Source organism: Lepidochelys olivacea, assembly GCF_965140295.1.
Source record: "Lepidochelys olivacea isolate rLepOli2 genome assembly, chromosome: 18".
Taxonomy (NCBI): Eukaryota; Metazoa; Chordata; order Testudines; family Cheloniidae; genus Lepidochelys; species Lepidochelys olivacea.
Window position 1 is genome coordinate 19,726,663 of NC_140428.1, and position 12,325 is coordinate 19,738,987.

The following is a 12,325-nucleotide window of genomic DNA, read 5'->3' on the forward strand; positions in this document are numbered from 1 at the left end:
ACTGCAATTTAAACCAAAGGAAGATAGTTTACCAGTGAGGAGGGGTGGAAAGAAGAATAAAAGGAAGGGGAAATGTATAACGATATTGCTACCTTTATGCCAATTATGTTAAATATCAAACACCGACAGAAAAAGGTTTAGTACTTTGGCAGCCAGGGCTTGTTAGCAAGTCAACGTATTAGCTCAACACAAACAGAAAAATCAATGCTTGGTAAGTAGAGTGAGCTCAGTACAGAGACAAGTTCTTCCAAACGGCATAAATGCACCACACCCTGCACTGCATATGTAATAGACACTGTTTGTGCTTGTGAATTACCTAGAAGGAATCCTGTTTAGGAAAGAAGAACGCCTGCTCAAGGTACCGGGCAAAGCAGTGGACAAAGGTGGACCCACTGTTGTGGACCTCTGTCTGGACGAGCTGAGTGGCACAGCTTGAGGACTGGTAGCCATGACTGGAGGACTTGGTGAGCTAGCTGGGATGGAGATACTCAAGGAGCGTGGGATATGAGAAGCTGAAAAGCCCCAGGGGTGGGTGATGGTATACGGGTGGTACCTCGGAGAGGATGGCTGGACTCCAGAAGGACTTGCTGCTGTGAGATGAGGGCTGACAGAAATGGAAGGCACAGATGTGGTGGCAAGTGAACTGGCTGGTGGGGTAACAGATGAACCAGTCATTGGCACGTGGCTTGAGAAATTGTTACTAGAAGCTGGAATAGTCCCATAGAGACTAAATCAATTAAGGGAGGGGAGGAGGAAAAAAAGCAGCCATTTAGGATACACAGAAGAAGGGCAAGAGAGACAAAATTAACAACAGAAACACCTCACTACTATTAACCATTCAGTATATGTATATTCCACGTAACACATCACATACAATGCTTTTACCTACTGAATCTCATTTTAGGCTATTTGCAATATTTAAACAATGTATCAATTTCATTGCTTGGATTATACATTTAGAAGTTAATTCGTCTGAGGATCAGGCTCTTAAGTCAGTGAGGCTCCAGTTACGTCATAGACTCTGATTCTAAAAGTCAGAAGGGACTATCATGATCATCTAGTCTGACCTCCTGCACGTTCCAGTCCATAGAACCTTGGCTACCCTTTCCTGTAATAGACCCCTAACCTCTGGCTGAGTTACTGAAGTCCTCAAATCATGATTTAAAGACTTCAAGTTACAGAGAATCCACCATTTACACTAGTTTAAACCAGAAAGTGATCGTGCCCCATGCTGCAGAGGAAGGTGAAAAAATCCCAGGGTCTCTGCCAATCTGACACGGGGGAAATTCCTTCCTGACCCCACATACGGGGATCGGTTGGACCCTGAACACGTGTGCAAGGCCTACCAACTAGACAGCTGCAAAAGAATTCTCTGCAACTCAGAGTCCTTCTCATACAGTGTCCCATGACCGGCTGTTGGAAATATTTGCTGCCACAGATCAGCTACATGCCATTGTACACTGCCCCATCATACCTCCCCTCCACACACTTATCAAGTTCAGTCTTGAAGCCAGTTAGATTCTTTTGTCCCCACTACTCCCCTTGGAAGGCTGTTCCAGAACTTCATTTCTCTGATGGTTAGAAACCTTTGTCTAATTTCAAGCCTAAACTTGTTGATGGCTAGTTTATATCTATTTGTCTTCAATGGAACTATATCAATTTACATCCGCTGAGGATCTGGCCCTAATGACCAAATGTGCATTTAACCATGGGCGTCCAGTCAAAAGCAGGAAGAACCTGCTGGTGCAGCAGGATGAAACATTTTTTTTAAATCCTCTATACCAAGGGTAGGCAACCTATGGCACGCGGGCCAAAGGCAGCACGCGAGCTGATTTGCAGTGGCACTCACACCGCCCAGGTCCTGGCCACCAGTCCGGGAGGGCTCTGCATTTTAATTTAAATTTAAATGAAGCTTCTTAAACATTTTAAAAACCTTATTTACTTTACATACATTTAGTTATATATTATAGACTTATAGAAAGAGACCTAAAAATGTTAAAATGTATTACTGGTACGCGAAACCTTAAATTAGAGTGAATAAATGAAGTCTCGGCACACCACTTCTGAAAGGCTGCCAATCCCTGCTCTATACTTATTGCTTTTGTGCCATTTCGAGGCCCATATGAAGCAGAAGACATTAAATGTGAGAACTCAGGATTTGTTTACACTACAGCAGCATAACTATGGCACTGTAGCTATGCTGCTGTAACCCCATCGTTTAGACACTACAGCAAAGGAAGAAGTTGTTCTGTCACAGTAGTAACTCCACCTCTTTGCGGTAGTGAAGTTGACAGAAGCATTATTCTGTTGAGCTAAAATATCTACACCAGGGGTTAAGTCAGAATGGCTACGTAAGGGGAGTGTCATTTTTCACACTCCTTGAGCTACATAGTTATATCAATCTACCTTTTAAGTGTAGACCAGGCCTAAGGCTCCCCTTACCCACGCTTACAAAACCAACATTCTAGTGTACCCAAAGTTACCTGGATAAGGAGCTGGAACCAAAGGAGCCCACATTACAGAATATAGGACTTGTTCCTGGGTTGGAGCCAGTGTTTAGAATCAGATTTCTGTCAGGTGACCGGGCAGCTGCTGCAATTGGCTGGGATGTGGCTGTCAGGCTGGCAAATGGGTTTTCATCCCTCGACTGGGTGGACATCATCAGAACTTCCATTAAAATCTGGCCAATCAAGTCCTTAAAATCTGAGAACACTGAAGAGGACAGCAAGAAAATTAGGGACCGCTGTGGTGATGAGGATTCTCCTGAGGGACCTCGGTGGTTAACCCAACCAAAACATTTTCTTCTATTTCCATAAATTAAATGCTATTGTTGCCAATAGCAATAGACTGGGTTACTTTATTTTAACAAAAAATTATCATTTGGTCTCTATCATCTCGGGTTTTGAGAATACAGCAACATGCAAGCTCAAGGTTTGTGGAGAATGTAAAGAACTGTACATGGTCTAATGTCATTATTGTGGACATTACAGATAATTTTCTTTTTAAGCTCTCTTGTATTTTCCTTCCTTTTCTCAAATAAGGTCACAGAATGTCAAGGGAAAACACAAGTTTAAATTAGCAATGAAGTGTTTTGGTATCTAGTAATCGGTCATTTAAATCTGACAAAATGGTGATCAATCTAATAAATAGACAGCAGACTTCCTTAGTTTTATTAAATGAACAGCAGCCATATCTATTATGAGGCAATATTGAATACTTCAATTTAAAAGGGTTTTTGAAAGATTCAGAAGCATGGCAACGCTTGCACAATAGTTTCCCAACAACAGATTGATCAATTTTTTAAAGGCAGTTGACTTCAATGGGAGCTGCTGGTGCTCAGCACCTTGAAGGATCTTGCCTTTGTCCATGTACTGTGGCCCCATTGTAATTGGCACCTGCTGATGACAAATGTATTTTGTGCTCAATAACGTCTACATCAAGCAAAAAACGCAGCTAGAAAAGCTCAAGCATCACTGCAGCATCAGTTATATGACTGCAGCCGAACAAAAACCTAGAGATGAAGCTGGACAACAAGCCAGCCACACCATCTTAATGTTTGAAAACGAAGACATGACTCCTCCAATCTGTTCTTTCATACCCTAACTAGCACAATGCGAACGACTGAAGTTCCTACCTTCTTTTGGGTTCTGCTTAAATTGCTCAGAGAACGAAGTGAGGAAGATGACGTCTCTGTCTCGGTCCTTCCAGGATACTCTGAAGATCTTACAGACCAGCTGTAAGGCCTGCTCCTCAGATACTTCCGATCCTGATGGAGGCTCCTTGTTGAGGGAAAAGGGAAACATTTTTTGCATTCATTTTGGTTTGGCTAATGCAAGTCAAAGTTTTAACAGGGACAATATGACACCTTAAATCAGCTCTGGTGGCCAAAAGGAAACAGGACAAACAAAACCCACTACTTATTATCCATTGATTCTGTAAAGAAAATGTTCTGAAAGACTTCTTGCCTGTCAGTTTGAAAGCCACAACTAGACTCTGGTAGCAGATTCTGAGTGCTTATGAAAGGACAGTCATACAAGTATCAGAAGATATTTCAAAAAGTAAAATTATACAAAGAAGAATTATAGGAGAAATGAAATAATACCACACAACAATATGGTGCTAAGCAACTGGCATACATCATATTAGAAAATAATGTGGGAGGAAGAAAAATTTTAGCCTGGATACTGGCACAACTCTCTACTCTTACAAGGAGTTGTATGTTCATTTTAATTTTACTTAACATCCACCCAGAGCAGACAGGACCTCCACTTTTTAAGATTTCATCTCAAAACAAAAACCTAAAGATTTTCCCCTCTTTTTAATCTTTGTTTTACCAAAGAAAGACCAACAAAAATAATTGTGTCCATACAACAGTTAAAAACCATTTCCAGTTAGCTGGCTTGCTGAATGTTAAATACAGAGGAATGCTCTGTATTCATGGCCCGATCCCAGCTCTTTGAAGTCAGTGGGAGTACTTCCATTGACTTCAATGGGAGTAGGAGCAGTCTCACGGCACAAGTCAGTCTCTCTTAAAAAAACTTAATTCTACATGGAAGTTCCACTGTAAATGAAACTGCAGTTTGCACACTGTGATGCCTGGAAGCAACTGGGAATTTCCAGTTGCTAGATGAGACCTGAATGAATGTTAACAGGTCTCAGCATATTTAATAAGTACTTTGTCAAACAGAGAATACAAAAAAAAAATAAACTGAGAAAATTAATCCTGATACCAAGTGAAAACTTTTGGTCATAACACTTGGGGAGAACTGTTACAAACTGCTGCTTGCTCAATCTAGCTTTTGTTCCACGCAGTCTCAAAGCTTTGCCTCTCTTTAGAAAGAGGAAAGAGCAGGACAAAGTACTCAAGGGCCTGCTTCATTCGTCTCCTCCCTTCACTTAGTAAAGCCATGTTAACTGTATTCAATTCCAAGGCAAAAGAAGCTTCTCTGCCGTTACTCCCATCAAAAAGTTGTCACAATAAATAATTGCTAACACAAAGAATGAATTACGGTGGTTTTACAAAGGTGATGCCAGATTTTGGGGGGCATAGGTGGAAAAGTAGCTCGAGAAATAAGGGAAGCAAGTTTCAGATAATCATCATCTGCAAAGAGGGAGGAATTAATAGTGTTTAAAACTCTTTCCAGAACATATATCTAACCAGGTTTCAGAGTAACAGCCATGTTAGTCTGTATTCGCAAAAAGAAAAGGAGCACGAAAGCTTATGCTCAAATAAATTAGTTAGTCTCTAAGGTGCCACAAGTACTCCTTTTCTTTTTGCATATATGTAACCAGCAACCTTTGTTCTCCATCATGGCTGGCAAGGCTAACTGTAATTAGACACAAGAATCACTCAAGAACATTGAAAATACTTGTTGCATAAAGGTCACTGATTTCTGCCTAAAATTATTTCTTCTTTTTCTCTTTAGCACTTCCCAGCAAGAACCCTGCACTTGGAGCTCTATGATGTAGGGCACGTTCCACCAGTTCCCAAACACTTTTTGTTAGGACACACTGGTTACTGGATTGGTGACTGGACCGTCCTCACCCCACTCTCCCTAATTCCATCACACCAAAACCCAACACACTTGCCATCTTTTCTATTCTCTTTCCTTCTCATCAGCAAATGCTGACTTTCTAATGGCAACAACTGCAGCTACTGACTTAAGCAATACAATTCACCTGATGTGGTCTGCATTGGAATAGCCTGAACCCATATGCCTTTGTTCTCATTTTACCAAACATCAGTTTCCAATGCATGCTAAAGTTGTCAATTACACAAAGTAAACGGGCCACATCACAATGGCAAAATACCAGCAAATGCGATTTTAAGCCACAACAGTTAAGAGATGGAAAAAGACTGTTGGATCAAAGCCCATTCTCCTGGAAGAGTATGGCATAGTTATCAGATAGAACACATCAGGTATTCAGCTGATATTGAGCTTTTTTAAAAGTATCAGGATAAGTCAGTATCTTTTGAAGAAGTTACTCTCTTTAAAAAAGAAAGGTTGGCAGGGGAGGGAGAAAATTCAACAAACTGGAAAAAACTGAAATATAAAATAAAAATCTGATTCAGGTTAGCACTCAAGATCCAGCAGAGATTGCCTCAGTTTCCTTACCACTCCCACAAAAGTTATCCACCACTATTGTTTCACATTTTTCCATCCCTCCTCTGCAGCCAAGAAACAATACACATGCCTACAGACCTCAAATAACCTAAAAGCTTGGGCAGGATATGGTAACTTAGTGTGAATTCAATTAACAACTGTAAGGTATGTAAAATTAAACTGGTACTATTTTATTTCACACAACACAAGAACCTATAGGGAATTAAACCCCAAACTCTTCTGCTTCCTTTTCATGCAAACAAAAAGGCTTCAATACTGACATTATCAAAATATCAAAGTTATTCTAAAATAATGCCCACATTTTCCATGTAGAAGGAAGGGAAGGAAATTTCCTACTTATAAAATGGTTTTGGTGTGCCTCCTTTCCAATTCATTCACTCAGAGGAGTCAGAAGGCTAAAGAGGAATCAAGCCAAGTTTTCAAAGCTTCTTCGTACTCTCCACTGAGCCCCCTATTCAAGCCACCCTTGATTTGAAACTACTTATTTCACAGCAGCACAATGAAAGCTGTCTGACTGCCTGGCTTGCAACTAGAGACTGCTCAGAAAAATTAGTTCTGCATCAGGGTTATTGCAACATGGCTCAAAGCCAGACTTTCACCAACTGAGTTTATTAATGACAGTACAGAGGTAAACAAAGGCTTAGAAGGAGCACTGCGAAAATTGTTGGTGGAAGCTTCTCCACACCCACGTTAAGGCCACATTTCTAGCATTGGACCCAAAAGTCAAGTGATAACTTTGGAATGAATCTGACCTTTGGGTCTGGTTCCCCCCGTTCTGCTCTTCAGGGTCCCATCCCTTTCCTAGATGTGTGGGAGAGCTAGCTGCTCTTCTTTCTCTCTTTTGTAATAAATAATAATACCTAACTCATATAATGCTTTTCATTAGGAGATCTGACAGTGTTTTACAAAGGAGAACATGGTCTTCAAAATTATATCAGTTATTTCCTGTAACAAGTGTTTGCTTTGATCTAATCCCATCACAGAAAAACCAGATTTTGAGGGTTAAACTAATTTTATTTCAAGGTATAATATCCCTCCCAAGGTCTCGAGAGCATTTTTCCCAGAGTCCATTCACTGGATTGCTGAAGCTATTGTGCAGAAAACACTCTGAGACCATCCAGTTGCTTGCTACAAAAGTTCATTATCTCATGAGTTCTGTCTTTTTTAGGTTTGACCAGGGAATTTGAGGACGGGAGTGTAGTCAGATGATGCCTGAAGATTGGGTACTTCCCCTCAAAAACATCTATATGGCACAAAGGTGAGTGATCCAATGAAAGACAGATTAAGAGCAATACTGTATATTGCTCTTCCACCAATCTGACTATTGTTCCACATCCTTTGGGGGGGCCTACCAAAGATTGATTCTGATTAGGGACATTTCTCTAAGTCTGATTTAAAACTGCTAGCGGTAAAAGGGAAAGCAAGACATCTGCACGGGAAAAATTGAGAGCAAAGCCAGTATCATAATGCTCATCTATTAGTCCATCTGCCTCACTAATACAAGTGAAAGGCAGTAGACTGAGTCTAAGCCAAAGTCTTCGTAAAACAAATCTAATACTTTATGAAACAGTAGCATTCATTACGTTAAACAAAAAACAGTCATGCTTTAAATTTAAACGTTAAGTTGCATAATCCAAGTAAGCTCGCTTATAAAATGTGAGAGCTAAAGGTCACAATACAGAGTTTCTACAACTGGGCTAAAATGAAACAGACTCTGGGACTAGCCAACCTTATCAATCAGGCTCCTTTTCTCTCTGCGATCATTCTCATCGACCTCCATGTTCTCTATTCCTGAATCTACATCCACCTGGGACATACTGTAAGAGGAAAGAACAGAAGAGCCCATTAATTGCTGGAAACCCGAAGATAGTTCTTTATGAAGATGCTGACTAAAGGAGCATTCTCTTAAATGGAAACTGCTCAGGAAAAAGGACGGATGCATGGGAATAGCCAGATCCATAAATGTGGCAATTAAGTTACTAGTCAGTAAAGGGGTCTGCCTCTCACATTATGTTTGCTTTAAATACAAGAAATATGACAATGAATTTCTTAAGCAGGGAAAGAAAAATGTACAGCCATTCCATCCTACAATTTATTTTGAATACAGTTAAGTCACACCTATCAACATGCTGGTCACTTGTGATGTCTAGGATGACCCTCTGTATTGTAACAGTTTAGGAGAAAGTGACTCCATTAAAAAGACAGGACAAAGCACAAGGTTACACACTGTAGGAAATAATACAACATTTTAAACTTGACCTTTAACATGGTTGGGAAGGGAAGATAAAGAGTATTTTCTTTGTACATATTTAGATGGCCTGTAGTGCAATATCTGCCTGGTAGTATAAGCAGCATTCTTTACCTTTTCTCACAGGTGACACTATCAATATCCATGCTCTGGGACCGGGAGAGAGACTGAGATTGTGTTTCAAGGCTGTTAGATGGGGAACTGCTGAGCGAACTCACTCCTTCACTGCTCTGGCTTCGGTGGGCTACTCCTAAAGAAAAGCAACAACCAGATTAGTGCTGCAGAGAGGCAAAGCCACCACTTAATTATCCCGTGAGATCCATGTAGTTTTTTGCAATCATTTCTCAATCCAGCTATTAAGGATTCCAGATAATGCATTACAATATTGTTGCCACTGAATTACTGTATGGCCTCAGGCAAGTTTGTCTGTCTGTATTTCCTCTTCCCTGTCTGTAGAAGTAGAGGGAAGAATGCTTACCTGCAGCATGAACTAGAGAATGGAAGCTTAATTCATGTCTGTGAAATGCTCAGGGTTCCCTCTAAGAAAAGCACTGTTTGATTTTAAATAAACTCTTTGTGTTCTGTACATCTGAGCGATATGTGAAGCTGTGGTAATTCTATGTTTTAACTGTACCAAGGTTTACATATTCGCAAGATTTACATGTTGGCAGTGATTTATACCAGAGCTCAAAAAGAGGACTACAGGAATTTTTCCTCATTTCCAACCTGCTCAGGTAAGAAATATGGGAACGTCAAATACACTTACCCAGCTCAATAACAGCCTTCTCCCATCCCTCCTCCTTCCAAAAAATTGCACTGAATGCAAATGCCTGAAGGGATCAATGTGAGAGCACGGTAATCCATACTGATGCTTTGATACAATTTCCCTACAGGTTTGTGAGGTCAGCCAGTTTTTAAAAATTAATTCTAAAGTAAATAATGTACATGCTGTTAACAGACAAAACAAAAACAGCCCTCGGGCTGTAGAAAGCGACTGACCAAATCAGAAGAAGTGTCTCACAGCAAATTGTTGCAAGTTTTCAAGTTCATGGAGTCATTTATAGATATATTATTAGATATGTGTAGGTATCACTGTGTGTCCATCCATCTGACCCCATCCCTCATGTGGATAGATCACCCTCAGAGATGCACTCACACAAGCTAATAGTTTGCACCAAAAGCAGTTTATATGCAAATCCATTTTTGCCTTTGTGGGTTGGGCAGGAAGAAATAAGGAATTTCCCTCTCTAGGCCTCTCTTCTGCAGAGACCAAACTCTCCTGTCTGAGGCAGGTTGGATACGGTTACCTCTGGGTCCCACCAGTGCAACCCCAGTCCACCTTCCCAAGCAAGGAAGAGAGGAACTAAGCTCACTATCAAACTCTGATCACTTGTAAGACAGTGCTATACGATGTCAAAAGACTGCCAAGTCATCCCAACCCCGTCTGTTTATCTATCTTCAAATGAACACAAAAGTTTTAGTCTTTACTGCAGAGTTAACCTCAGCTGTGACCTGAGTGTTCCCCATAAGCTGGTTCTCCTCCACACACTAAAACCTCCAACCTGAGTTCAGTGATGCTTTCAACCCAAGCTAGCTGGCCAGTCATGGAGTACAGTCTCAACCCCAAGTGAGGCTTTCGCTTGGGTGGCATCCTGCCCACTTAGCAGTGAGGATGCAGGCTAAGACCATTCGAATGCTGGTTGTTTTCTCATGATTCCTTCCATGTGCCCAGAAGGGGAAACAAGTTCTCCCACAACTCAGTGGGAAAGAACCAGTGTGGCTCAACTTACTAAAGCACAAAGAACCACGGGATATGCCCCAGATATCCTAGAAATGCAAACAGATGAGCGCAGCACCAGCGAGGATAAAATAATTGAAGTGCAGCTATGCAATATGGCTAGGCTAACCTGGGTGCCAGTCAGCCAGGTTATCTCTGATGTGAAGGCATGCACACCACCATCCTAGGGTGTAGGGAGAAATACACATATAAAATTTGTATTAATGCAGAATAAACCTTGGATTCAAACTACTGAAAGCAGACTGAGCGCTACTGACATCCATATAGAGGTCAACGCTTAACTGCGGCACGCTCCTAAAATTCCTGTCTGGTGATGCTGGGTCAGGGAGAGGGGTGTTAGGTTAAGTCTTGCCTACTAATAAATTATTAAATTACAAACTGTTACTGTAGCAGTTCTGTGGTATTATACTTGTGTGCTGATAACTGGGCTCTTTGAAGACCAAGCAAAGAAAAAGGTATTAGCCTGCTTGTTTAATATGAAAGCAGCAGTGAATTCCACTCCTGTAGGGTTTTCCATCTGTTATTTACAAGACATTCCTCGAACAGTATTAGGTTTCAGGTTAAAAGCATAAAACCAGATTGACAATCTACTTTTAAATTCTAGCACTGGGTCTGTTCCAGCACTACTACTAAAATCTGCAGTAGCTTCTCCATGCTCATGGCAGTATCACATTTTCAAGTTAACAATGTGGAGAGTGAAGTAGAACAGATCCAGGATTAGGCCATTTTTTCTGCAAGTGGTTTGTTTTAGCAGTTTCTTCACAAAATATTTCAAAGCCTTGACACAAATTTCAACTTCACGAGAAAATCTAAACCGCAAAAATAAGGCCAGCCTGCAGAAGAATACAATTTGAAAAAAAAACAAAAACCATTTTGTTTCATTTGGTCAAAATGAAGAAAAAGTTAAGTAAAACACTTCTCAAAACTTTAAAAACCAAGCATCTGGTTGTATCCACACTTTATAACAAAATGTTAGCAATAGCGATTTAAATGGGGTTGGGCCAGATTCTCTTTCTACACACGAGTGTACATCTGGAGTAATTCCATTGACTTCAATGGAGTTACACTAGTATAAATTAGTTAAGTAAGAAGTTGTCAGATGTCCTTGTTTCTAGCAGTTTCTTCGTCCAATATGGAAAAGGACTTTTGTATTTTTAAATCCATGTTATAAACATGGTATGGAAGACAGTACGCACTGTGGCATAATTTGGCTAAATTGTCAAAAAAAATCCCTATTCAACTTGGTCAGGGACCTACACTAGAAACAACCATATGGTTATTGTTAGAAAAGTTTCAGCTGCAATGCAGAGAGGGTGTCAATAAATCAGCTCCACACCTACACACTCAAAAAGTACCGTGTTGGGGGAATCATGTTATAATACAGCATGGTCCCATCTATCAGAATTTGAGGGGATACTATTGTATCTTAACATGATTCCGATATACACAGTAAATCTATACATTGAAACAAGTAGCCAAAAATAGGGCATATTTTGAAAAGGGTCACAGTTGTAAGAAAAGGGGGACTTCTGGCAACTTAAAGACTAACAAATTTATTTGAGCATAAGCTTTCATGAGCTACAGCTCACTTCATTGGATGCATTCAGTGGAAAATACAGTGGGGAGATTTGTATACACAGAGAACATGAAACAATGGGTGTTAACATACACACTGGAACAAGAGTGATCAGGTAAGGTGACCTATTATCGGGGGATGGGGGGTGGGACGGGATGACACCTTTTGTAGTGATAATCAAGGTGGGCCATTTCCAGCAGTTGACAAGAATGTCTGAGGAACAGTGGGGGGCAGGGGGGATAAACATGGGAAATATGCACTATAAGGTGGGTAGAAAGCTGGCTAGATTGTCGGGCTCAACGGGTAGTGATCAATGGCTCCATGTCTAGTTGGCAGCCGGTATCAAGTGGAGTGCCCCAGGGGTCAGTCCTGGGGCCAGTTTTGTTCAATATCTTCATAAATGATCTGGAGGATGGTGTGGATTGCACTCTCAGCAAATTTGCGGATGATACTAAACTGGGAGGAGTGGTAGATACGCTGGAGGGGAGGGATAGGATACAGAAGGACCTAGACAAATTGGAGGATTGGGCCAAAAGAAATCTGATGAGGTTCAATAAGGATAAGTGCAGGGTCCTGCA

The 12,325-nt window shown here is 40.9% G+C and overlaps 1 protein-coding gene across 2 annotated transcripts in view; it reads right to left on the bottom strand.

The window, feature by feature from the left end:
- The window catches only part of UBE4B (ubiquitination factor E4B), a 67,552-nt gene that overhangs the window by 36,721 nt on the left and 18,506 nt on the right, over positions 1-12,325 (bottom strand). Inside the window, exons 3-7 of one of the 2 annotated variants that reach the window (XM_084651458.1) lie at positions 8,488-8,623; positions 7,855-7,942; positions 3,635-3,779; positions 2,484-2,712; positions 317-727 (exon numbers count right to left, since the gene is read on the bottom strand). In XM_084651458.1, the coding sequence (XP_084507584.1) occupies positions 317-727; positions 2,484-2,712; positions 3,635-3,779; positions 7,855-7,942; positions 8,488-8,623 (1,009 nt within the window). The remainder of the gene's footprint in view (positions 1-316; positions 728-2,483; positions 2,713-3,634; positions 3,780-7,854; positions 7,943-8,487; positions 8,624-12,325) is intronic. The other variant, XM_084651457.1, reaches the window with a different exon arrangement.